The sequence below is a fragment of the Taeniopygia guttata genome, chromosome 3 (assembly GCF_048771995.1).
Source record: "Taeniopygia guttata chromosome 3, bTaeGut7.mat, whole genome shotgun sequence".
In the NCBI taxonomy this organism is placed as follows: Eukaryota; Metazoa; Chordata; class Aves; order Passeriformes; family Estrildidae; genus Taeniopygia; species Taeniopygia guttata.
In genome coordinates this window covers 58,845,781-58,868,611 of record NC_133027.1, presented here as the reverse complement: position 1 = coordinate 58,868,611, position 22,831 = coordinate 58,845,781, and the positions used below count along the sequence as shown (strand labels likewise).

Sequence of the window (22,831 nt, the reverse complement as noted above, 5' to 3'; positions counted from 1 at the left end):
ACATTAGAACAAAAACAACTTAAAAATTACTTTCAGTCTACCAGGCTGATTTTTTTCCTGTAGTTTCAGTTGATCACAGTATTTTTAAGACAGAATCTGGCAGTGGCATGAAAGTTCATGTCCTGAACTTCTGAACATTCTTCAAGACCTTAAATATCCAGTGAACATAAAACTACTACCAGATCTCAACTCTGTGTGTGGACTTTGGCCATTCTGCATACACCTGGCAAATGATCAGTCTGTGCCAAGTTAACTGCTTGCAATTCTTTGAGAAAACCCTAAACTGGCTCCATTATTCATCTATAGTTCTCAAGTATCCCCCTTTTGCACCCTGCAGCAGCTAAGTGAAACCCAGAAACCATCCACCCAAACAATGACATAATCCAGTACTACAGGACAAGGAGTTACTCAATCACAGCACTAACCTGGAACCTGCTTTCTTTCAAAGCCATACTAAGTGCATCCCCTTTCACAAAGGGGATGCACTTTGGCTTCTTATGTGTCACTTCAAACACAACTAGCTGTAAAAACTTAACGAGAACACCAGATGGAGTGGCTTCCAAACATCACATGGCAAGGACCATCTTAAGTTTTCACTTAGAACTTCCAATACATAAACAACTCAAGTCCCAGAAAATTCTTCTTAAGTTTGTGGTAGTGTGGTCCCCTAAAGATCTAAGAAATGAAAATTTTAAAGGTAACTATTCTCCTGTTAAAGTAATTTATGCATTTAGCAAGAGGAGAAAGAGATAGACTATTATGACAAAGTTAGTTTGCATTTTTTATCTCCTACTAAATATATTTTCCCAAAACACAGAAGACTAAAGATTTGGTTATACATGGACTTTAGAAGCCTGTATTTGTAGCTGACTCTTTTAGCCTGACAATATATTCTCTGTATCGGAAACACCAGAATTGTTCAATATGTTATGTTATTCGGTATTGCTGGAGATGTGCAAAAGTGGTTCTTCTGCATGAATGAAAACTGTTAAGCAAGAAGTCCATCACTGACAATGTTAAGTGATAACTTAAAAAATGCAAAAGAATTTAAAAGATGGAGGAAGGCTCTACATCTACTCACCTGACTTTTATTATTTTAACTGCATACTGTAAGAAAATTTTCCATTCCATTTCCAATATATTTGGAAATACTTCAACCCAGATCTCAGAGAAATCAAAAGGCAGATGTTCTTAGTTTTAGTGCTTAAGCAGCTTTGCCTCACTTTCAATGAAAGTTCCATCTGTTTCCACATAACGTGGTGTATTACTGAAAGCTTACATTTTATTACAGGATACTTTCCATCTGAAGAGGTTTTTACATTTAAAAGAAAAAAGACAAAGCTATAGAGCTAGCAGATAAATGCAAGTCCCACTACTAATTACATAACATATATTATACTATATATATTATGGTGTATATATATATACACACACCATTATTTATTACTTATGTAATTATTGATGTACTAAACACACAATGTCATAGGGAGCATTGGAAATACCTTTTTGTGAAAATTTATTTTTATCATCACCCTCATGACATCGCATACTTTAACTTTTAATTGTATTATTTAAGCATAGTTTCTTTTAGGCTTCAGTTCTAGAAATTGAATCCTAGAATTCCAGAGAAAGCTCAAGCATTTCTGCCTCCTTGTGTCCCTGATTACAAGAGAAAACTCATTATTTTGGCATCTCTGGTTTGAATTACATTTGTGTTCATTCCCATTAAACTGTTGTAAGAGACAGTGAAAAGTAAATCAAAATACAACATTTTGTCACAGCTTTCCAAAATGACACCAGTAGGATTCAGAATTACAGAATCACAGAGTGGCTGAGGTTAGAAAGGACCTCTGGAAGTCATCTGGTCCAACCCCTCTGCCCATGCAGAGGCATCTAGAGCTGGTTAGTTGCCTATGTCCAGCTGGCTTCTGAATGTCTCCTAGCATGGATGCTCCACAACCACCGTGCACAATCTGTGCCAACATTTGGTCACCCTAACAGTGAAGAAGTATTTCCTGATGTTCAAATGGAGCTTCCTAGGTTTCGGTTTGTACTCATTGCTGATGGTTCTGTCACTGGGCTCCATTGTAAAAAGCCTGCCTTGTTTCTCTTTGTATTATTGTACATTGTATTTAGACACATTGATAAGATCCTCCTATCCTCCAGACTATGCAGTTCCAACTCTCTCTGACTTTATTCTGGTGTAAGGTTCCTTCAGCATCTGCAGAAGCAGGCGTATCAATAAGCACAAAAAAACGTTGACACTTCCCTCACTTTCAAGCCATTGGTTCCTCTCTCCGTCACCCAACACAACCAGCACACAGCAAAGCACTTCAGCACAGTAAAGAGCTCAGGCTGCTTTAAATATCAGGTGTCAGCAATTGTGCCAAGGCAGACCTGAAATCCCTGAGGCCCAGACAGGGGTCTTGGGAAGTGAAGGACAGGAGCTGATTGAAAAGAATCTGGCTATGAGAATAAATATGCTTCCTGCTTTTCACACCCACACAGGAATTTAAAAGTCTAATGCAGAAGAAAGTACTTCTGCTGAGGGAAGAAAATAAATACAAACTGAAATCACTAAGCCTTAACTAAACACCTTCTTACATCAAGGTTCAGCCATTAGGAACTTCTTGTCTTTTGTATTTCTGTATTTCTCCTCCCATCATCAATGAAACCTTCTAGCTTTAGGTCTTCATTCAATAAAGCTTGGCTCCAATGCTATCATCAAAGTAAAAAACTGGCAGCAAATAGAAGCACATGGTCATGATGAAGTGTACAAGAGAATGGCACAACATATATAGTCCACATAAGATTAAAAATTAATTAGGGACAGCACATTTTTAGGTTGTCACACTTGCTTGATATTTTAAAAAATATTTTTCATTTTTTTTTCTTTAAAAGCACTTATTACCTGGGCACTGGGGAGAGGGGCTGCAGTTTCAAGCTGTGGAGGTTCCACTTCCTGTACTGCTGGGACTGGATCCATCGCTCCACATTTTTTACCATGTTCTGGTTTTAAACAAGCAAACAGCACACAACAGCTGCACCATAAATGCTGAACACCAATTTCAAACAATCTCTAGAGCATGTTGAAATAACTTCTACAGCAAAGGCTAACTTAAAAAAGCCCTAGACTTAAAAATTTTTCTATTTCATGGTTTTAGGACAAAGTAAGAACCACTTTTCTATTGTATGGGCACATTTCAACCCCATTAACATAAGTAGCAGAGAAGAGTCTCTAATTAGGTAGTTGGACATTTTATTCTGGTTAAGATGGAGAGTTACTATTGTTCTCTCACACCTTAAAAATAAAGGAAGATATTGATTGTTCATTGACTGACTCATGCTGCTTCCAAAATTAAATAACATACATTAAATTAAATAACATACATTAAATAACACTAAATACAAAATTAAATAACATTTTGGACCCCCTATCCATCATAATGCAAAAATGCAGACAGATATAATCTTCTCAGTCTTACCAGAGCGAGTGACATTAGCCTGTTGGCACAAGTGCTTCTGCCAACCTTTACTGTATTAACCAGAATTATGAGATGTCTGATTTTAAATTTACCTTTCTCTAATTAAATGTAGTATCATTATATCTGATTAAGAGTTGCTGTTAAAATGGAAGTCAGGCACGATGGTCAAAAGAGCAAAACAAAAGTTAAAATATAAACTGTAGAAGCAATTTCTGCAACTTACAGAAAGAGCAACAGATCTGCAACATTGATACAATCTACAAACAATGGTACACTAACCTGCATTCTCATTGCTACTGCAAGAGAACCAACAGTCTTTTCAGCAGCAGGGCTGTTCTGCTGACCATAGCTGTGTTTCTCTGAAACATATAAGTATTGCACTAATAAATGACAAATCTTTTGTGAGTGGGAGCACATGTATTTGAAAGTTACGTCCAAATAAAAAATTTATGAAGGTTGACTTGAAATTTAACAATATTACTGACAAAATTATATGTGGCTTCTCTAATACTTCAAATGAAATCACCCAGAATGATGAATATACTATGAAAATCGGAGAGTAACTGTGTGCTCTGAAACATATTACACAAACCCACACAAAGTAAGTTCACACAGCTGTATTTGAAGAGCTATCTATATTCTTAAATAGAACACCTAAATGAGCATGGTTAAGACTGTCCTCTCTTCGACACACACATTACAGTGAGCGAGAACAATGAAATGATCACAAATACCATACAGGATTACCAGAACTTGGAAACAGTATATGCAAATTTTTTGGAATAGCAACAGTTATCTTCATCAGCATGGTATTAAAATAGGTATTCTGGAGATTCTACAAAAGTCAGAGTGACTTCAACTTCAGAGACAGTTATAATCGTTTCTAGTGGCAATATATTAAATGATAATCATACATTAGCTACCCCAACTAAACACATTATTTTGTCATTTTGCTGTAATCCTTCTTCTGGCTTGTTCTTCTGTTGTCTTCTTTTATCTAGACACAATTTCTCCAAAATTCACATCCTAGTCTCTGTGGGCATATCAAAGCCGGAGCCACATTCAGAAGGGTGTAGATATAATTGTAATTAAAAAAATAACAACTGTATGCTGACAGCTTTAACCTTTCTGCCACAGGGGAACTGAAGAGCAAACCCTGACCTGGTCAAGCTCTTGCTCTGTTCACCCCTTTTGTACTGGTCATAAAAGGCTCATGTTTCCTTGCACAATCATCCCTCCCAACAAGGGTCCCAGAGCAGCAGGGCACAGAACATTGAGACTGGAGACAGGGTGACAGCTACAGCCCACTCTCCCACATCCATCGCTGAGAGAGTAGGAGACCTCTCCTTGAGAGCCTTGAGACCTCTCTGCAGACCCCTCACCCTCATTCCATGTGTTTCCTGACCCTTTCTCAAACCTCCCTGCCAGTAGACATCTACACATCAGGGACACACCTAACCAAGCTGAAGGCAACAGTCCTCATATTAAACTCTAATTAAGAAAGTGTCTGAAAAGTCCTTCTACTTGCATTAACACTTGCAATTCAAACAAACAAACAAAAACCCAACCATTTCTTCTAGAGATGCTCAGCTTTAGATTTAAACAGAAGAGTTTTATTGGAATAGTCTATTACAGCCATAAGCTGACTCTTGCTGCTTTGAGACCAGGCTGGGAGAGCTGCCAAACAGACAAATGAAGTAGGGAGAATAAAGTTTAAAATCCCCTTTCAGACAGCTGTGCTTTACAGAAACATTTTGACTTTTTATGTTATTTGGCTTAATATGACTATTTTTATCAGGGCAGAGCTAGCATGTGTGTAAATACATATTAGAATTAGACAACTCCCTTCACTAAACTATTTCTCTCAGACTGCCTATGCTACACAGTCACCCCACAAATGACTAACCAGGCTTTTACAGGGGTGAAGGTGAAACTAGAGGTGAAAGTCATGCATGCATGGAGTTAGCAAGACAATCAGGATTGCAACAGCTCTCCGAGGATAAATTTTCCAGATGGAAACTGGAATAGCACTCTCTGCGTCAGACTATGGTCAGATCTAAACTTCAGATATTGTGCTCCCTCCTCTGACTTGTACCCTATTGTACAGATGAATGAGAGCTGCTGTCAGGTGCTGTCTGTTCAGGCAGCTTAGAATAGAGGTGGGGAAATGGTTGAATTTCCCACTAACATACTTAAACCATGTGGGCTTCAGCTTTCAAGTGACCCCAAAGGAGTTGGACATCAAATCTCAAATAATTCTGGCATGCTTAAGTTTTATTCAGAAAGTTGTTTTAATTTCCATAAATTTACATATAAGGTATATTCTGCAAGACTCTACCAGTACTTACCTAATTCCAAAATTGTCATTGCAATAGAAGCAGATGTTGCGCTGCTAGAAAATCGCAGAATGTTTTAAACTTGCGATAATTTAAAAATCTTTGATTAAAAAAAATACTTGAAAAAGAATTGTCACTTAGGAGTGAGCACTTTTATCTCTAGTCTTCTGATTTACAACATTTCATTTCCCCAATTCAGCTACATCCTTGCAAATTCTGAGTGCTTTTAAAACATGCAAGTGTGTTAGACAACATATACACCCACGCAAGTTGGAAATCTAGCCACTATCTAGCAAGAACAAAAGTTACTTCGTGACCATTATTGTTTTCAGGTTTCATTTAGCTCCTGTGACCCCACAGATGTTAAGTCGGACATTTCTAAAGCAAGAAAAAATCCAGAACAATCTCCAAGCACCTCAGCCAGATTCCATGGAAGTCAAGAGACATCTATAAAATTCAGTTGTTTCTCCAAGGCCACAATTATTCCACAAACATCTTGGAACTAAACTAAGTGTGTTCTTTCTGTCAGACACCTGTGTTTCATGTACCTCTCTAGTAAGCCTTGAAACCAACATTTTTATAGCTGGTAAAATGCGTTTCTGCTGTAATTTCAGAGTTTCTCCAAGGCTCTGACAACCTCAAAAGTATAACATAAAGACAGATAGACATGCGGTAGATGAATTCTAGTTAAATTATATTGCTAAAATCTCATGCTGTCTTTCAAAAATAATGCAGTACTCAACAGGGCGCACTGCTAACAACTTGAAAAATGCAAATAAATGTATATGCTTATGCCAAAGCTTACATTTCCTGCATTAGGAATGAATGTTTCTGAGGTATGCAGTGCAGTTTTTCTAACAACACTCTTTCAGAGAAGGGAAACACTAGTATTATCTATAGTTCTTTAGAGTAACTAAGGCATGAAGAATTTAAGTCTTAAGATGTAGCATGCAGTTATACTGTGTAATTTTTAGGTCTGTGAAGGCTCAGACTCACTTCTGAGAGAATTAGGTGTCTGAAAGTGGGGCTTGCATTAGGGAGCACACAGTGCTGGGAGAGTCCAGTGATTCCTGGTGCCCACTCAGGCTGCACAGACTGGCTGATCCCACCCTGTCAGAACCACCCCAAGTCTGTCATATAAAAGGTTTCTACCTTCAAGATTAAAATAAGGAGGAAAGATCCGTTTTAACTTGTTTATTTATAGGTATGACTGCTGAAGCACCACTCCCTCTCTTCTCTGTTCCTTTCCCTTTCTCCCCCATTCCTCCTTCATGTAAGGATGTGTCATACTAGTAGGCAGGGTACCCGCTGAAGATACCTGTGTGCCAAGCCCTGCCCTACAGATACTTAACAATTATATCCAAAAATCCCTAGGGGAAATAAATGGGCATTAGAGATGCAAGGAGTCTCCTAGTCACTAGTCCAGGAAAAAGAAAACATGTATTATTTTTGGACAACTTGTGCAGCATCAGTAAGGGAAAAGGCTTGGTACCCATCCTTGAGATCCTCAGTAGGATCAGAGATGTGCTTTGGGAGGTAGACAATGAATGTCCAAATGTCATCAGACAATCAAGTGAGTAATAACCCAGATCTCCACACCTGCAGTGTCTGTTCAAGTCAAAAGTATAGCATGAAAGACAAGGAAAGAAATCTATTGCTGAGGCCATTCTTTGCATGGGAACAGCAGCTGCTTTATTATGAGCCTGATCTTGCATTAGCTCTGTATGGAGTATCTGCTTCATTTGCCCTTAGGGAATATCTCTAGTTTAAAACCCATGCAATTAGGTTTTCTCACATGCCCTGTACACACACCTTTAAAGGCTCTCCCAGAGAAGCAGCTTTTAACCACACCGTGTTTTCACTGAGATGCCACACACATCTCAAAGGCTCACTGTACATCACTTGCAAGAAGCATTTCCTTTTATCACCTCTTACCTGACAGAGGATCATGAGCACAGTTGATAACGGTGGCCCCAGGCTTTATCCAGCTCACAGGAACATTGTCGGGTTTCGTAGTGCCGAACACCACCGCGTCTGCATGACGGAGCTAGGCACGGCCCAAAACACCCCCAGAAACAAAACAAGCATTTCATCTTAGAAATACGTACTTGGATATGCATCTTAAAAACATTCACTTATACAGCAATAGCCTTTTGAGCAAAGCTTTTACAGACAAGAACAAAAACTGATCCAAACTGTCCAAAGTGATAGTTTGATTCTTACCTGCCACGAAACTTAAGAATAGCATTTAAAATTAAGTTAGGTAAACAAATTGTGAGATCAGGTGAGTGAGGTCAAAGTAAGTATCGATATTTAATGGAGATTATATCCTTCCAAAAAAAAAGTTCTATCATTGTCCTAAACTCCAAAATAACTTAGAGTAACTTAAGAAAAAGAAGGGTTGAAATTGTCTGACAGTAGAAAACCAGGCCAGCTGACAGGAATGCAGAATGACCCCTTCTGCGAAGATCACTGCCTTTGAATACCAATTAAAGCACTTTTTTCCTTCTCAGTTCATGCTTGCTAATCACTGCCTCCGATTTAGCTCAACCTGGTAGATGTTGGAGCAAAAATGGTTACTACAAAAATTCTTATAATCAAAGACCCAAGTGCCCTTCTTTCCCCATTTCCTCTGAAAAAGGATCCTTTACCAGTTATTAGAAGCATCTGAGATAATGGACAGCAACAGAGGCAGATGTATTACGATACACTAAAAAAGCAAAACACACATAGCATTGCCTCAAGCCGGACTGCAAAAATTATTTCAGAAATACAACAGTTTTGGTAATATTTTGGATAAATGCAAATTAATTCCAAGTGTCACAAACTCAGTGAGCTGCTCCACAAATTTATTTGTGACTGACAAGAGTTCCAGCTTCTTTTTTGGCCAAAAGTGCTCTGACACAACCCTGCCCAACACTCTTGCCAAGAAAGAACAGCTACAAATCTTGTCAGGATAGCAGGTTTTTGGCACAGCTGAGCATCCAGGAGGGGAGAAGAACGTAACTGCTGCGGAAAAGGCAGAAAACTAAAAAAACTCCATCTTCCCCTCAGAGTACCCAAGGATGGCCTAACCCTCCCTAGAGGTCCACATGTGGAAACAAAGCCAGAAGTGTGGGAGAAGATTTACTTGCTTGACAAATGATTAATGTAATGAGCTGATTCAGGCTTCAGTCATGTGTCCAGCAACACTCCTGTGATTGCCTGTGCACAGCCATTCAGCCTTATTCAAATTGGTCACACTCCTGAGTCTGGTGCAAATATCAGCTTACATGCCACTCCTAGAAGGCCACATAAGTCATAATGTGTCAGGTCAAATGATACTGAGAAATCTGCAAGGAAATCTGGATAAAAAGATGCTGCAATGCCTCATGTACCAAGAATACCATGCTGAAGGTACACTTTACCCTGCAAAAGAAGGAAATCTCTTCTGTAACAATCAACATCAGCACAGAGAAAACCAGTGATTTTTCTCAGTTACATGATCATAGCCCTTTTTTTGCAAGGAAAAAAAAGAATTCATATTCTAGCAGTTATAAATCATATACTGTAAGTCAAGATGCCTTTCCATGCAAAGCCTCTGGGACAAGGACTAAGAGCTTTGCACACCGCTTAGCATCGTGAGTTGATGAACAAGTTGAGAGCTGTATGCAACAAGTAATAATTCTGATGAATGTTCAGCCAACATACTTATGACAGAATTGATTCAATGTAGTAGTAATGTCAGAAAACAACCGATGGAACCAAATATCCATCTCTATGACTACCGACCCTAATGTTGAAAAATGTTCTTAACAGCTGAACACAATTATTTTTGTAGCCAACATTAACAGTGGTTCAGATAGCTAACATCACACATACTCATAAATTTTAGCAGAAAACCAGCTGGACCTTTCATCTCATTGCCCTGCCCTACCTCCTCCATGAAAAACGTTGCATCACATGGCAGCAAAGAGTTGTACCACAGGTTCAAGACACACTGATTTCTCAAAGCCTTCCCCAGTGTGATTTCCTTTCCCTTATTTCACAAAGAAAACAATATTTTATGTGCAACTATTGAAAAAGTTCCTGCAGAGTCAATAAAATACATGTTACACAAACATTTTAGAGAACTTTTTTCCCCTGTGAGTATTTCTAAAAAGTATATCCAGAAACTGGGAGAGCAAGCCCACTGAAAGCAAAATATTTGCGTACAGAATTTTGGGTATCCTTGGAAGAGATTTATGTGATCTCTATCAGAGAATTTTAGTTTCACTTGCAAGAAATTGTGCCCATGCCTCCTTTGCTTTTAGATTTTTCTCTCTTGACATAATCTACCCTTTTGTTTGCCTGTTTAATCAATAAAGCAAGAAGCAAGCCTTGGCATGCATGTTCAGGGTCAACTCCCACATCAGAAACCGATCATGGACGTGAGAGATGGGAAAGTCCTATGAAATAATCACAATTAGCCTCCCTCAGCAAATGCATCGCAGTCCCTGGACAGAGGACACAGAGGACACATCTGACAGGAACCAGATGTTATAGGCAGCCATAGCCAGAAGGTCAAGGAGATACCCATGAGGGAGAACATGTGGCTGCCTGCCTCATACTTCCTGGACAGCCAGGCTCCATTCCATCAGGCTGGCTAGAGGAAGGAATGACAAGCAGCAGGCCAAACCCTCCCTAATGTACTAGGCAACTGGCTGGAGACAAAGTAAGCCAATACTCCAGTAGTATCCTGCCTTCTCACCGGTAAATATTTTTTCAGTTGGGAAGAGCCGTGCCAATAAATAATCTAAATAACCTTACCTCATAACAAAATATGATCCCCTCCACCAAGATTTAAGTTGAAGCAGATTAAGAAGCACCACCCATTCCCAAGACAGAACACCAAATGTTAAAACAACAATACAGACTTTCCAGCCAAGTATTAAATGATAATGGCACAAAGTAGCTGTATATTACAGATCACTGAAACTCCATTTTGCTGTGAAGTCCGTATACAATTTTCATTTTCCCATAGTTAAAATGGACTGCTGCAAAAGTCATTTTTAAATGCATGATCAACTAAAATAAAAATTAAAATTAAAAATTGAAATATAAACCCTCAGAGTCCTGGGTATGAAGCTAGGCCATATAAAATTGAAGAGATGCGATGAGGAGTAGGAATCTGATTAAAAGTTTTTTCACAACTCTCTTTATGAAAAAAGTCTCTTTGCACATCAGTTTGCAGATCAGGTTCCACTTTAACCACAGCAATTCTAGTTACGTTCTGAAATCTTGAAAATCTTGAAAATCTGAAATCTGAAATCTTGAAAAAGTCTATGACTAGTTTCAGGTACCTTTTCCACCAAGGCATGTACTAATTACACAGTTTCTTCCAGCTTTCCCTGCCACATCACCCTGAACACACTTGCCCTACACAGTGCATGTGAAAACCAAGCCCACACCTCTGCTGTGGGCTCAAGCCTGTCCCTATGATCCATGCTTTAGCAACTGCTCCTCTAGCTTACAGACAGGGGATACATCTCAAAATTGCAAAGAATAGAGATGATGTACATAAGATGTTGACGTAGAATGGCATCATCATCATCAGAAACACTCATGCACCTTCCCTCTCCTCTCCTCTTATGGGATCTGTGTGCCTGGTCTCCTCCTCTTTCATGCTTACAATACAAAATGTATTTTTCTGCCCATAACAAGATCCTTGGTCTTACCAAGAAAGCGAGACTAGGAGAGTGAATAGCTAAGAGATGTCGAAGAGTTTGAAACTCAAGTGTTGGCTCTAAGGAAAAGCACACTGTGGCCAAAAGAAGTTCTTTTTCAACCTGAAAAAGAAACTCCTATTCAGCACTCCAGCTGAACCACTCTCATACTTCCTAACCTTGTTTTTGCAAACAACTTCTCTATTCCTAATTATACCTAGACAGACCAAAGCTCACTTCTTTTACAATAAAATTGTATGATAGCAGCTCTCTTAAAAAGGCATGACGTGGTTCACACACAGACTACATTAAAGATGACGTGCTGAAATAATGACTGACTGAATTCAGATGACTGAAGTAAAATTCTGTTTTCTTAGAGGTACTAAGTATCACTCATGTTTTGACAAGAAAATAATCAATTTTTTTCAATATGAATCCACTTGACAACCTTCTTTCAAAGTAGGAAGTATAATTCTGATATAATAAAGGATTAAACACATCAGCTCCCATTCTTCACCTGTAATACTGAACTGACTTTTAATACTGAACCTACTTTAAAATGACAGGGGAGATGTCCCTAAAAGTATGTTACTAGGTCATTCTTCAGGCAGTGAATGTGCTTTGAAGAGCTATCTACACAAAGCTCAACAAAATGATAACATCTTAAGTATTTCCTGTAAGATGCTTGCGTCTTTATCTCTCACTTTGTAAATTCTTTTACATTGAACATATCAACGCAAAAAGAACAATGTTTCTTCCTGACAACTTTGCACAGATGCGCCAGAACCTTCTAAAATGCTTTCTTGCATTTGTGAATTATTTAAAAACCCAGGAAGCTCAACAGTTCTGAAGGACATAGCTCAGCTGTGCTGTGACAATTGAAGGCAAGCAAACCCAAAATGGAACAAAAAGAAATATTAATAATCTGCTCCATTTTGAACATTGAGACTGTACCCGTTATTTCAGACCAAAGCAATGAAATGAAAATATACCATTATTTATTTTAATTCCTTTTTCCTGCCATAAGACAGAATAGACTTGCTCTAAAGGAGCACACTAAGTCAGATGGTAGATGGCATTATGCTGTTTGTAAGGAGAGCTACCCCTATATTTTTAAACTTTTCCTAAGGTGGATTAAAACATATTTCCTCTTGATCATTTTCAAAATATTTTTGTAAAAGTGCACAAGTGAAAGAAGCAGTAACAAGCCCATAGCAATACCAAACCTTATCCAAAAAAACCTACAAACTCATTTAAATTAAAATAATTTCTAAAGGAAACACTTGTTGTTATGCTGTCCGTTTTAAAAAGAAGAGCAAATTAGCAGAGTTAGTCTAAGGTAATGTACTAACAACTTAAGAAAGGCATTACATGGTTAAGGTCAGGGTTAGTACTTCAACGCAAATAGGCCTGGCCAAAGAATTATAACAAATAACATGCCCCTACCCTTAAGACAAAATTTTCCTTTCCTCTTATATATTGCAAAACAAATGCATTTTAGTGAAAAATCATACTTTTCGTAAGTTTATCCCTCACTTCCTAAGTGAAGTGATAATGCTACCACGGGTTGTACTTCCGAACAACACAAACTGCCACTGTAGAGGGTGTCCTATTCAGAGAAAGGAAAAGTTAGTGTACGGTACAGGAAAAACAAAACATGAATTGATTCTTTCAGGTCTTTGAAAAACTTAAACATCAACTATCAAATTTTCTTACTTGAAATTCAAATAACAAGAAAAAAAAAGAGAAGAAACCAGGTGAACATTAAAGCTGTTTTTCATAATCAGCATTTTAAACAAACAGAAGAATACAAATTCTACAATCATGTTATCTAACAATGTTGTCGTTCAAACACAGGTTGCCACAGCACTTCGTTGTTTGTTTAGAAACTTGTGCTCAGTTTCTGACTCTCCAGCTTCTGGGAATATGAAACAGGATAGTTTTCCCTGCATGCTTTAGATTTTATCAAGGAACTAGACTTAACTATCAGAGTGACATCCAGACAGGTTCAGCACAGCTCTGGGATTACTGGTGACATGCTGCTCCAGGCTCACAGGTGATGAAGTGGAAGGTAGGTTTCCCCTGGGCTCTGCTGATTAGTCCCACAACAAAGTACAAACTCTTTTACTGCCAAAAGTTAAAGTAAACCTGGGAAGACTGAAGTGCACAAAGCCTCAAACTTACGCTTCCCATTCTGTTTCCCATCAGAGGCCTGCTCCAAGAGGTAAGCTATGGGGAATGCCAAAAAGCAAAGCATGATTATGGGAAAGCATCTGGATGGAAGGAAACAGAATTCTCTCCAGCTATTGACAGCACTGCACAAGCAGCTCTGGGCCCAATCCAGATTTTTTGCTGTGAACCAGTGGAAACACCTCTGGCCACCCTGTCACCCACCCCATCCAGCCCAGAGCAGTCCTCTAGCACAACCCCAAGCAATGAGAAATAGCTGAGGAATGAGACATGGCAAGGATCAAGTTCACAGCACTCCATCTCCCAGAGAGCCATATGCTTCCTAAGTGCTGTCAGTCACTTAAAAGCCCAGAGCTGAGACAAGCCTGGCAAAAACATCCACAGCTGTGAAAACACGGGTTTGCCAGAGAACTTTCTATCACAGCTGCTCGAATTTGTTTCCTTCTCTTGTCTGCGCCTCCAAAGCCCGGAGGCTGGACGCCATCGTTTTGCCTTGGCTGCCACCCTGTGGCACACATGGACTGTCCAACACAAGAGCTGTCCCCAGCACCGAGCCACCGAGCCTGGACCCTGCTGCACATGCCCCCACGACAGTGCAACCCCAGCTGGAGTATTCTGTGAAATCTGGGAATAAGGAACGAACTTTTAAGTTTCAGAGGAAGTCATATCAACTTCTAAGTTGTGTCCCAAAGCTCTGCAAAAAGCAGCCAGAGACCACGCAAATCCTTTGGTTTAAGGCTCCTGAATTTCTTTGAATCCTTTTATGGTTCTCTTCAAAGATAAAGATTGGGGATTTCTCTGTCCCAAGAGCAGCAACACTTGCAAACCTTTAGGACACAAATCCAGTGCAAGTAATTTTATGCAGATGACTGTATCAGAGGACAAGAAAAAAAGAGGACATTTCCATTGCAGAGAAAGCAAAAGGGAGAGCTAAAACATTTGTTTGTTGGATTCCTTCACTCACAGGCCTTGGTGTAAAATAATGAAGTTAAAGCAGCTGCTGTTACATGTCATATTCTACTAGAGGCCAGTGCTACACCACTTCTGAGCAAGCAGGAAGGAGAAAAGGCCCTAATCCACACTGGCTACCAGCAGCCCCAGTGCCACCTGTGCCTGCAAGGAGGAGTCTCCCTCTTGGGAACAGCAGCTAAGGGCAGGATTATCAGGTGGACAGCTGACAGGGATAAGCAGGTAGTGGAGATGCAGGATAAGCCCAGGCAGACGGAAGAGTGCTCACCTCACTCTGCAGCTGTGGGGCTTCCCAGTGGCAGCTGAGGACGGCGGCTCCCTGGCGCTGCAGCACGCTCTGCAGGGCAGCACCCTCTGCCCCACGCACTCCCACCAGCAGTACCTTCTTCCCACCTGTGCGACACAAGGGAAGTCACTCAGCCACCCCCAGCACAGGGCACAAGCACCAGCAGCTACATGGAGCTCCCCCCAGGCCACCCACGGCTGCAGCACTGCAGAAGGGGCTGCAAAGGGGCTCAGAACAGGACAGCGCCGTGTGCCTGCACAACCGCAGCAGCTGTGCCAGCACAGCTGGCACTTCTGGAGCCCATACAGTGATAACAACCAAAGGTCTTAAGGAGTTTCCTGGTGACTCTCTAAATTCTAGTAGGCAAATACTGTTCTTCTGGCTTTCTGGTATTTTGCACAAATCCTTTCACTCATGTTTGTTACTAAGTACATTTAACCTCCTATTTACAGTTCTGCTACAGAAATCCTTACTTCAACAATTATGAATCACTGTAAGAGAGACAACTTCTGAAACACTGCCTTAAACCAACAGTGTCTTCACATACAGTAAACCTGTTTGTTTAAATCTGCCATTTCGGTGTCAGCACTGACATAGCACAATCCAAACCAAAGGATTTGCTCAGCAGCAATTTACAGGCAAACCTGGGTTTCTCCAACTCCTCATGCTAATCAGATAAATCCAGTGAAATCCCCAAGTGATGCCTGTATTTTCTGTTTGGGAGACTCACATGTCTTGTGTGTTTTCAGTGAAATTAAACCTGCTGATGGCAGATAAACCCTGCCTAATATCCAAAATCTGTTGGCCTGAGACCTGTTTCTACAAAGACAACATTCAGATGTCACTGAGCAGGAGGACTCCTCCTCGGTAACAGGAGACAAATACATGTCAGCTGGGAAAGCAACGCAAAATAGAAAACACGACGAGGTTTTATATTTGGCTCCCAGCCAGGATTAAAACTGAATAAAATAGGGTAACATTAATGTAATGATTGTGATAGAAGGGCTCACCTATATCTTCAAGAAGCTCCATCACAGCACACACTGTAGGAGGAACTAGACAGTCACGGACATCACCGTGTACCAAACGTCCTAGGTTTACACTGGATAATCTGCAGTGGAAAAATATGGCAATTTAACAACAACAACAACAACAAAAAATTGTGTAGCATAAATCCCCAGCAATGCTTGTAACATGGCTAAGAGCTAAATCCCAAGAGCAAACATCTCTCACAAAAGCAAATCCTTTGATAGTCATGTACTGTAGCTAATTTGTATCATCCCACACCTCAGTTAGACACTGAGCCTCAAGAGAGGCCAGGAAAGGGATCTGAGTTAGAATGAGTAACACAATCCCATTATACACAGGCAGCTCTTTACTTGTCACCCCAGGCTACCCACAGCATATTGGGCACAAACACTTCAGTGGCTGCAGTGAGAGCAGACCAGTGCTGCCAGAGCCAAGCTGCCTCAGGAGGGGGCAACTCAGGTGCCACCACACTGCACTCCATTCTCTCTCATACAGAAGGATGCCCCAAATTTTCCATTCTCTGACATCCAGTACTCCACATAATGGAAAGGTTTTTGAAGGATTTTTAGATTAAAAAAAAAAAAAAGAGAGAGAGAGTGGGATAAAAAATTGGTAATAGCCTGCAGTTAAGAGCAGGAATGCTACAAGAGCAGCAAAATGATAACTCACAAGCCTAAATTACACCAGTGGTCTCTTCAGAGAGTAGTACAGCTCAACACTGATTGCAAATCTGTGCTAATAGGTCCAAACTATTATAGCTTACTCTCTCACCACAAGAGAGTGCTGTAGGGAAGTTAAAATCTTCTCTGCAATCTTTCCATCAATCCTTCTTGTGAAAATTCAGTACTTTGTGACTACCACTTGTATTATTGAAGTACTGAAATACCTTAAGGATCACCAGTAAATCAAGATTTCATTTTTTATTTCTTTGAAAGGACTATGCCCTGAATATACATTATGTAAAAAAAAAAAAAAAAAGATAATTACCAAAACTACTTCAGCAAAAGACTTCTCATTGATTCAGAGGCATCTTTTATCACTGCTCAATAGCACAGCTAGACACATTGACTAAGGAATCCATTAACGAAAAGCACAGGAGAAAACTGATTTTACAGAGTCATCAGCCTGCTGATATTATTTCTCAGTGTTCCACTTACCCATCCACATCCTTCTCTGGTTTCACAGCATTTAATACCTTACTGTTATATAAGCTTTCTGGGAGGTCAAGAGCAAGGCCTTGCACGTTAGGATCCTTATTGAGTCTCAAGATTTCACTGACAATCTAGGAAGTTAATAAAAAGCATTAAAGATTAGAACAACAGATAAAGGGAGAATCTGATTAGAATGAGGTAAAATCCGTAATTTTTTTTCAATAACTTTATGACCACCTTGGCTTTCCTTGCTTATTACTGTAAATTCTAAATGAAAAAGCTCTACTCAGTTTATTATCAGTGGCTTAACAAATTAAGCCACCCTGACTCTATTCTAAACATCCTGCAAAGTAAACACATATTATGTGACATTATGCTGCCAAAAGCAGTTTATGTTTCACCACTCTAAATCTCAGCAAAAGTTTGTCACTGTAATGGCTTCGGAAGATGGTTTTAGAAGCAGAACACCTGAGTTAATATGGAGTGCAAAACAGGACCAGATCATGTCCCAGTATAGGGACAAAAAGTTGTAACACTTGAAAGAACAAGTATACAAGAAAAACCTAATTTTATTAAACCAGCATACATGGTTACCCATTTTCCTTCTCAAAACACCCTGATCCTAACAGCTGGCAATTGCCTTGTGAAGAACTGTTATGTGGAAAAGGCACTGCAGAGAAGTTTACGAAGTTCAAGTACTGAACCAGATGCAAATTCAAATGGTTTATAACAGGTCATATCTGACATCTGAGACTACTTCCTGCCCTTGACTCCTTCCTCTCTAAAGTATAATGCTGATCCATGCTATTTTGTGACCAGAAAGAATACAATGGAACCAAACACAGCCAAGTTTTTCAGGTGAAAAATGTCATGCAAGCATGTCTTCCCACCTTATATATAAAACCAGTGTGCAAGCATCACAAAGCTTTTTAATAGAATTGGATTAACATCCAACAGAAAAGAATTCTAAGTAGGTTTTTTTTTTCCTTCAACTAATACAATACCTTTTTAAAATGCTTTTCTTGTAAACTATTCATTGTAATTCTGAACTCTATTACCCAAATGATATGCAATCAACATTAAACTAGGGGATTAAGCAGGAGTTAGATTAGCTGCAACCCTGAACCAAGAGAACATACTACATTCATGCTAAATACAGATTACACAAGCATATCACTGGTACAGAAATGCTTCTTTAGTTTCCTGACTCCTGAGGCAAAAAGCAGGCATATCTGATTCTTAAGGTCCTATGGCACTTGACAGCAACAGGACTGGTATACATTGCACTAGAAAGGATGAATGAATATAGACATGAAAACATCTGCATTTTTCTTTAAAAAAAAAATTTTGATATGTTACAAAATGCTGAGGGCCTACAGAACAATTAAAACTTCAAGCTGTATTTCTGTCTCCTGGGAAACTAATTCAGTTTTCCATTTTAATTGCATCTTACTTTTATTCAGCTTTCCATCATCATAGCATTTAAATTACTAATAACTCATGCAGGGTAAAGTAGTATAGTATTAACTTGCATTTATTGTACACAGGAAGTGACAGCAAAACCAAATTTGCATGGCACTGAAATCCCTCCCACCTTCCCACACCAGGGAACACAGGTGGGAATCCATTGAGATGTGGATTTTAGTAGATTTAAAAAACTCATAGTGAGTAAACAAGAGAGTAAGTAAACCATGATGAATTTTATTGGAAGTAACTTCCTTTAAATAACAGAATTACCCCAACTTTCTCTTTAAATACACAGCTAAGCCACTTCTAAGATACTACTTCAAACTAACTGCAACTACTTGCATTTAATTTATTTACTGTATTTTACCTATTTCCTGCTGCGTTACTCAACAGATAAAATGCATTTACCAACAACAGAGTGTATTTGCTTTTCATTTCAAAAGCCCACTCTTCTTAAATGGGTAGCTGACTCTCCAGAATCTACAAAGCTTCACAATAAATTCCTTTCAATGTATCTGGAAGCAGTTCTTCAGATTACACTGCAAGGCAGTAACATTTTAAGAACAAAGTGTACCCAAAAACAAAACAGTACACGGAACTCACAAGCCTGCAGGATTATCAAACTTGCCAAGCACAAGGAGGCCAGCTGATAAGTGTCATCTTCTACTATACATTCCTTCACTGGTTTAATTTTCACGTGGTTTTCTATATTTAAAACATAATTGATATTAAGTGCTGCACCTTCAACAAGGTAAAGAATTCAGGCCTCTAGTGATTTGAGGGGGGATTTTGTTTCTTAATACATAATTGAAACATTAAAAGATCAACAGACAAATTCATCACCTCCCTCACCTTCCCCCCTCCCTTCCCCATATAATCATATAATCTTTTATTTCCCTGAATAATCTGGGTAATAATCAGTTACAAGAGCAACTGCAGGAGACAGGATACCTGAGCAGGTATGGGGTTAAACACCAACCACAAAACCAGAACATTACTCTATTGATTCTGCCCCATCTTGCCAGGGAACAGCAGACATGCCCATTAATTCTCTTTTTTCTCAGTTTTGCCAGTATGGGGATAATATTTGCTATTTAAACCAAGGCAATCCTAAACCTAATTTGAGTTAATGGAGGTCAATCAAAATAATAATGAATGTCAATAATAAATAAAAGTTTATGACAAAAATGAAAAAGGAAGACTCTTTCAGTTACTTCAGTTACCTCATCTTTGGTGCTGCCTTCAGGAAGACAAATGTGAATAACACGTAGACCAATCTGTTAAAAGAAAAGACTTAAAATTACCAAAAGCAAGTAACTCATGATTATTAACATAAGTATCAGCTAAAGCTTACCTCTTTGGCAAAGTTCTTGTTTGCTTCTTGAATCAACTGGTCATTATGTGCCTTGGGGAAAAAAACAGTAACTGAGTTTTAAAATAGTACATTTTAAAAAGAGTACACTAATGCACATGCCTATGCAAGAAACATAGTGACAACGTCTGTGTCTAAAGGTATTCGAACAACAATTGTAAGAGTAGCAGAAGGCCATGCCTGTTAATCTCAAATAGTTCAAGACTGCTGACAGTGGAAAAAAAGAGCATTAAAAAGCACAGGTTTCATGGAGAGGCACAATTCCTCTTAGGGAAGGAGAGCTTGCCCTCTATCCCCCAACTCCCTCCCTGCTCTGCCAGCATTCCTGGCACTGCACTACCAGCATCCCACTCCCCAAACATGGCAGCTGGTGGTGAGTGGCAGCACAGAAGTTGCTGCACTGAGGACACTGTGCAGAGCTCACAGAGTGCCAAGGAAGAAGAGATAGGTCTAAGGACAGCTCAGCAGCTGCTTCCCTGTGACAGTAAATGTGGGACTGTACCCCAATACTGACAGCTCAAGAAGTTTAACTGGGATGGAGCAACTGGTGGTACCACACTGTCCTCTGTAATGTCCCTGCTGCTGCAGCATTGGCAGGTGAACACTCACTTTGTGAGAGTGCAGAAAGTCCCTGTCCTAAACCAGTTCCTATCAAAACCCACTGAGCAGCACAGGTGAGGCCAGAGCTCAGCACATGGGCTGGCAGAGTGCAAGGGCAGGACAGGAGGTGCAGGGGAGCCACTGGTGCGGAGCTCTCCAGGGCAACAGCTCCACACTTAAGCATGATCCTGATGCTTTATTTTACTTTTCAGCATCAAAAAAATTAAGAAGCACTCACTGATCATTTTTTGCTGTTGCATAGCTTCAACCAAGGTTCAACATGGATAATAAACAACACAGGTATCAACTTTGGCATTGATTCAGATTCAGTTGACTCAAGAGAAAAAGGACAGTCCTAAAATCATTCCACTGCAAGTTCAGCCTGCAAGTCCTCATTCCCAGTCCTGCTGAAGAGATGGTGCTCTGTCATGCTGACCACTGCTACGAGTGACTGGTAAAGGAGGTAACTTCCCTGCCCTCCCTCTGCTCCTCTGGGCAGATGTGGCACATGGGGAGCAGCACAAATCTTAAGGCTCTGCCCACATTACTGGTAGAGCAGTGCATCACAAGAACATCTGTAGACCAAAGCAAGTTTTCTTTGCACCAACAAATACACATTTAAAATGGGGTCTGCTTCAGTCTTCACAACCAGACCAGAGCTAGAGTGACTGGAAAGCTGGAGAACAGAGCTTAGGTGAATTTTACCCAGAAGGATCTAGGCCACATGTTCCTACAGCCACCTCATGAGGCAGACCAAGTAGGGTAAACAGGGACAAGAGGGACATCCCTCCCACTGTGCCAGCACAAAACATGCATGTGGCCATGCAGAAAAACAGATTCAGGAGACAAGTGTGGTTAAAGACAGCCTCTTTAGACCCCTAGGGCTGGAGAAGATCACAGTCCTAATCCAGATCATGGTGCAGCTGGATGGAGACCTAACAGGAGCAAGAAAAAACAGGTCACTGCTTTCCTAGCAGTCCTTCAGCTTTAGCCTTAAAGGGCTCTGTGAAAATGCAATTATCAGGGAGGGTGAGAGATGAGAGAGCCTGTTCAGATAGCCTCCCTAGAAGACCTTCTGAAATAAAGCTGTTGCTGTATTACTTAGATTCACGATCAGTACTTTAAAAATACTTACAGTTGGGTTTTAAAATCAAAACCTACTGGGTCAGAGTTTCAGTGTGTGCCCACTCAAAACCAATACCACCTTCCTAGGAAACAAGAGAGTAACATTTTTGCCAGCATGGCAGTGGCTCCCCTCTGAATGATAAACATCCTTAGTTTTGTGGCTTCCAAACCATAAGAAATCTAAGGATGAACACCTTTCAGCTCTGCAGAGATAGCAATCCTCATCTCTCATTTTGATTGCCTTTCAAAAATGGCACCATCAGTGGAAGAAAGAGTTCTTCACAGCATTAGTGGAACAATGATTCTCAATTCTGCAAGACTCCTTCAAATCAGAATGTGCTGCTACTTCTACAGGATGCTGACACTTTACACTTATTTCACACACACCCTTCTGAGCTGACTGGGACTTTTTATTGTGGTTTTCCTCTCCTTAGAAGAGCAGGAAGAGATCGATAAGCTGTAGCCACCCAAAGGTAACATGGCTGACAGGAAGCAAAAGGGTCTTTCATTAATCCTGGCATTGTTATTTCAGGGGTGGGAAGTGAAGGGAGGCCCACATTTTCAGGAACATATGCACTTTGCCCAGTATTGCAAAAAAAGCTTCAAGCTAAATAAAGGTTTGAGAAGCCTACTTTTAATCAAACTATTAAGTTCTTCAACTTAGACAACCGGTGAGAAAAAGTGATCCATACGTAAAATGAGGAAGACTACGGTGGCAAAAGGAAGAAAGGATAAAACTATTCCTTTCCTTTGCAAAGCCTTCCCAGCCTGATGTTTCCTGTGACTATTTCAGGCATAAAGAAGGGCAATCTACCATCTGGTGGAACTACCTCATCCTATTGCTTTGCTTTTATAATAAAGTACTCAATATTCTTTATAAAAAAAGGATTAAAATTACTTTCTGCACGGTGTGCTTCTGAAGTTTCAGACAAGTAACAGTGCCAAAGGAGATCTCTCACAGCCAGTGAGTGCACATACTTTACCTGAATAATGGCAAGTGTTGGCTCAAGCCGAGGGTTTTCTCTCTTAAGAGAGGCCAAGGAATTCTTTGCATTGTCGGTGACTTTGCTGCAACACAGTGACAAGCAAATCTTTAACAAAATAAACCCTCCTAACATTAGTGGCCAGAAACCAGTT

The 22,831-nt window shown here is 39.9% G+C and overlaps 1 protein-coding gene across 4 annotated transcripts in view; it reads right to left on the bottom strand.

Annotated features, from left to right (window-relative positions):
* Positions 1 to 22,831, bottom strand: part of MTHFD1L (methylenetetrahydrofolate dehydrogenase (NADP+ dependent) 1 like) — a 145,270-nt gene that overhangs the window by 121,014 nt on the left and 1,425 nt on the right. For 2 of the 4 annotated variants that reach the window (XM_072926936.1, XM_072926937.1), the window contains exons 2-10: positions 22,678 to 22,762; positions 19,952 to 20,002; positions 19,821 to 19,874; positions 17,137 to 17,261; positions 15,961 to 16,061; positions 14,933 to 15,057; positions 7,757 to 7,868; positions 3,765 to 3,844; positions 2,912 to 3,009 (exon numbers count right to left, since the gene is read on the bottom strand). In XM_072926936.1, coding sequence (XP_072783037.1) covers positions 2,912 to 3,009; positions 3,765 to 3,844; positions 7,757 to 7,868; positions 14,933 to 15,057; positions 15,961 to 16,061; positions 17,137 to 17,261; positions 19,821 to 19,874; positions 19,952 to 20,002; positions 22,678 to 22,762 — 831 coding nt within the window. Of the gene's footprint in view, positions 1 to 2,911; positions 3,010 to 3,764; positions 3,845 to 7,756; positions 7,869 to 8,044; positions 8,793 to 14,932; positions 15,058 to 15,960; positions 16,062 to 17,136; positions 17,262 to 19,200; positions 19,289 to 19,820; positions 19,875 to 19,951; positions 20,003 to 22,677; positions 22,763 to 22,831 lie in introns of those variants that run through there. The other 2 variants (XM_032747316.3, XM_072926938.1) reach the window with 2 other exon arrangements.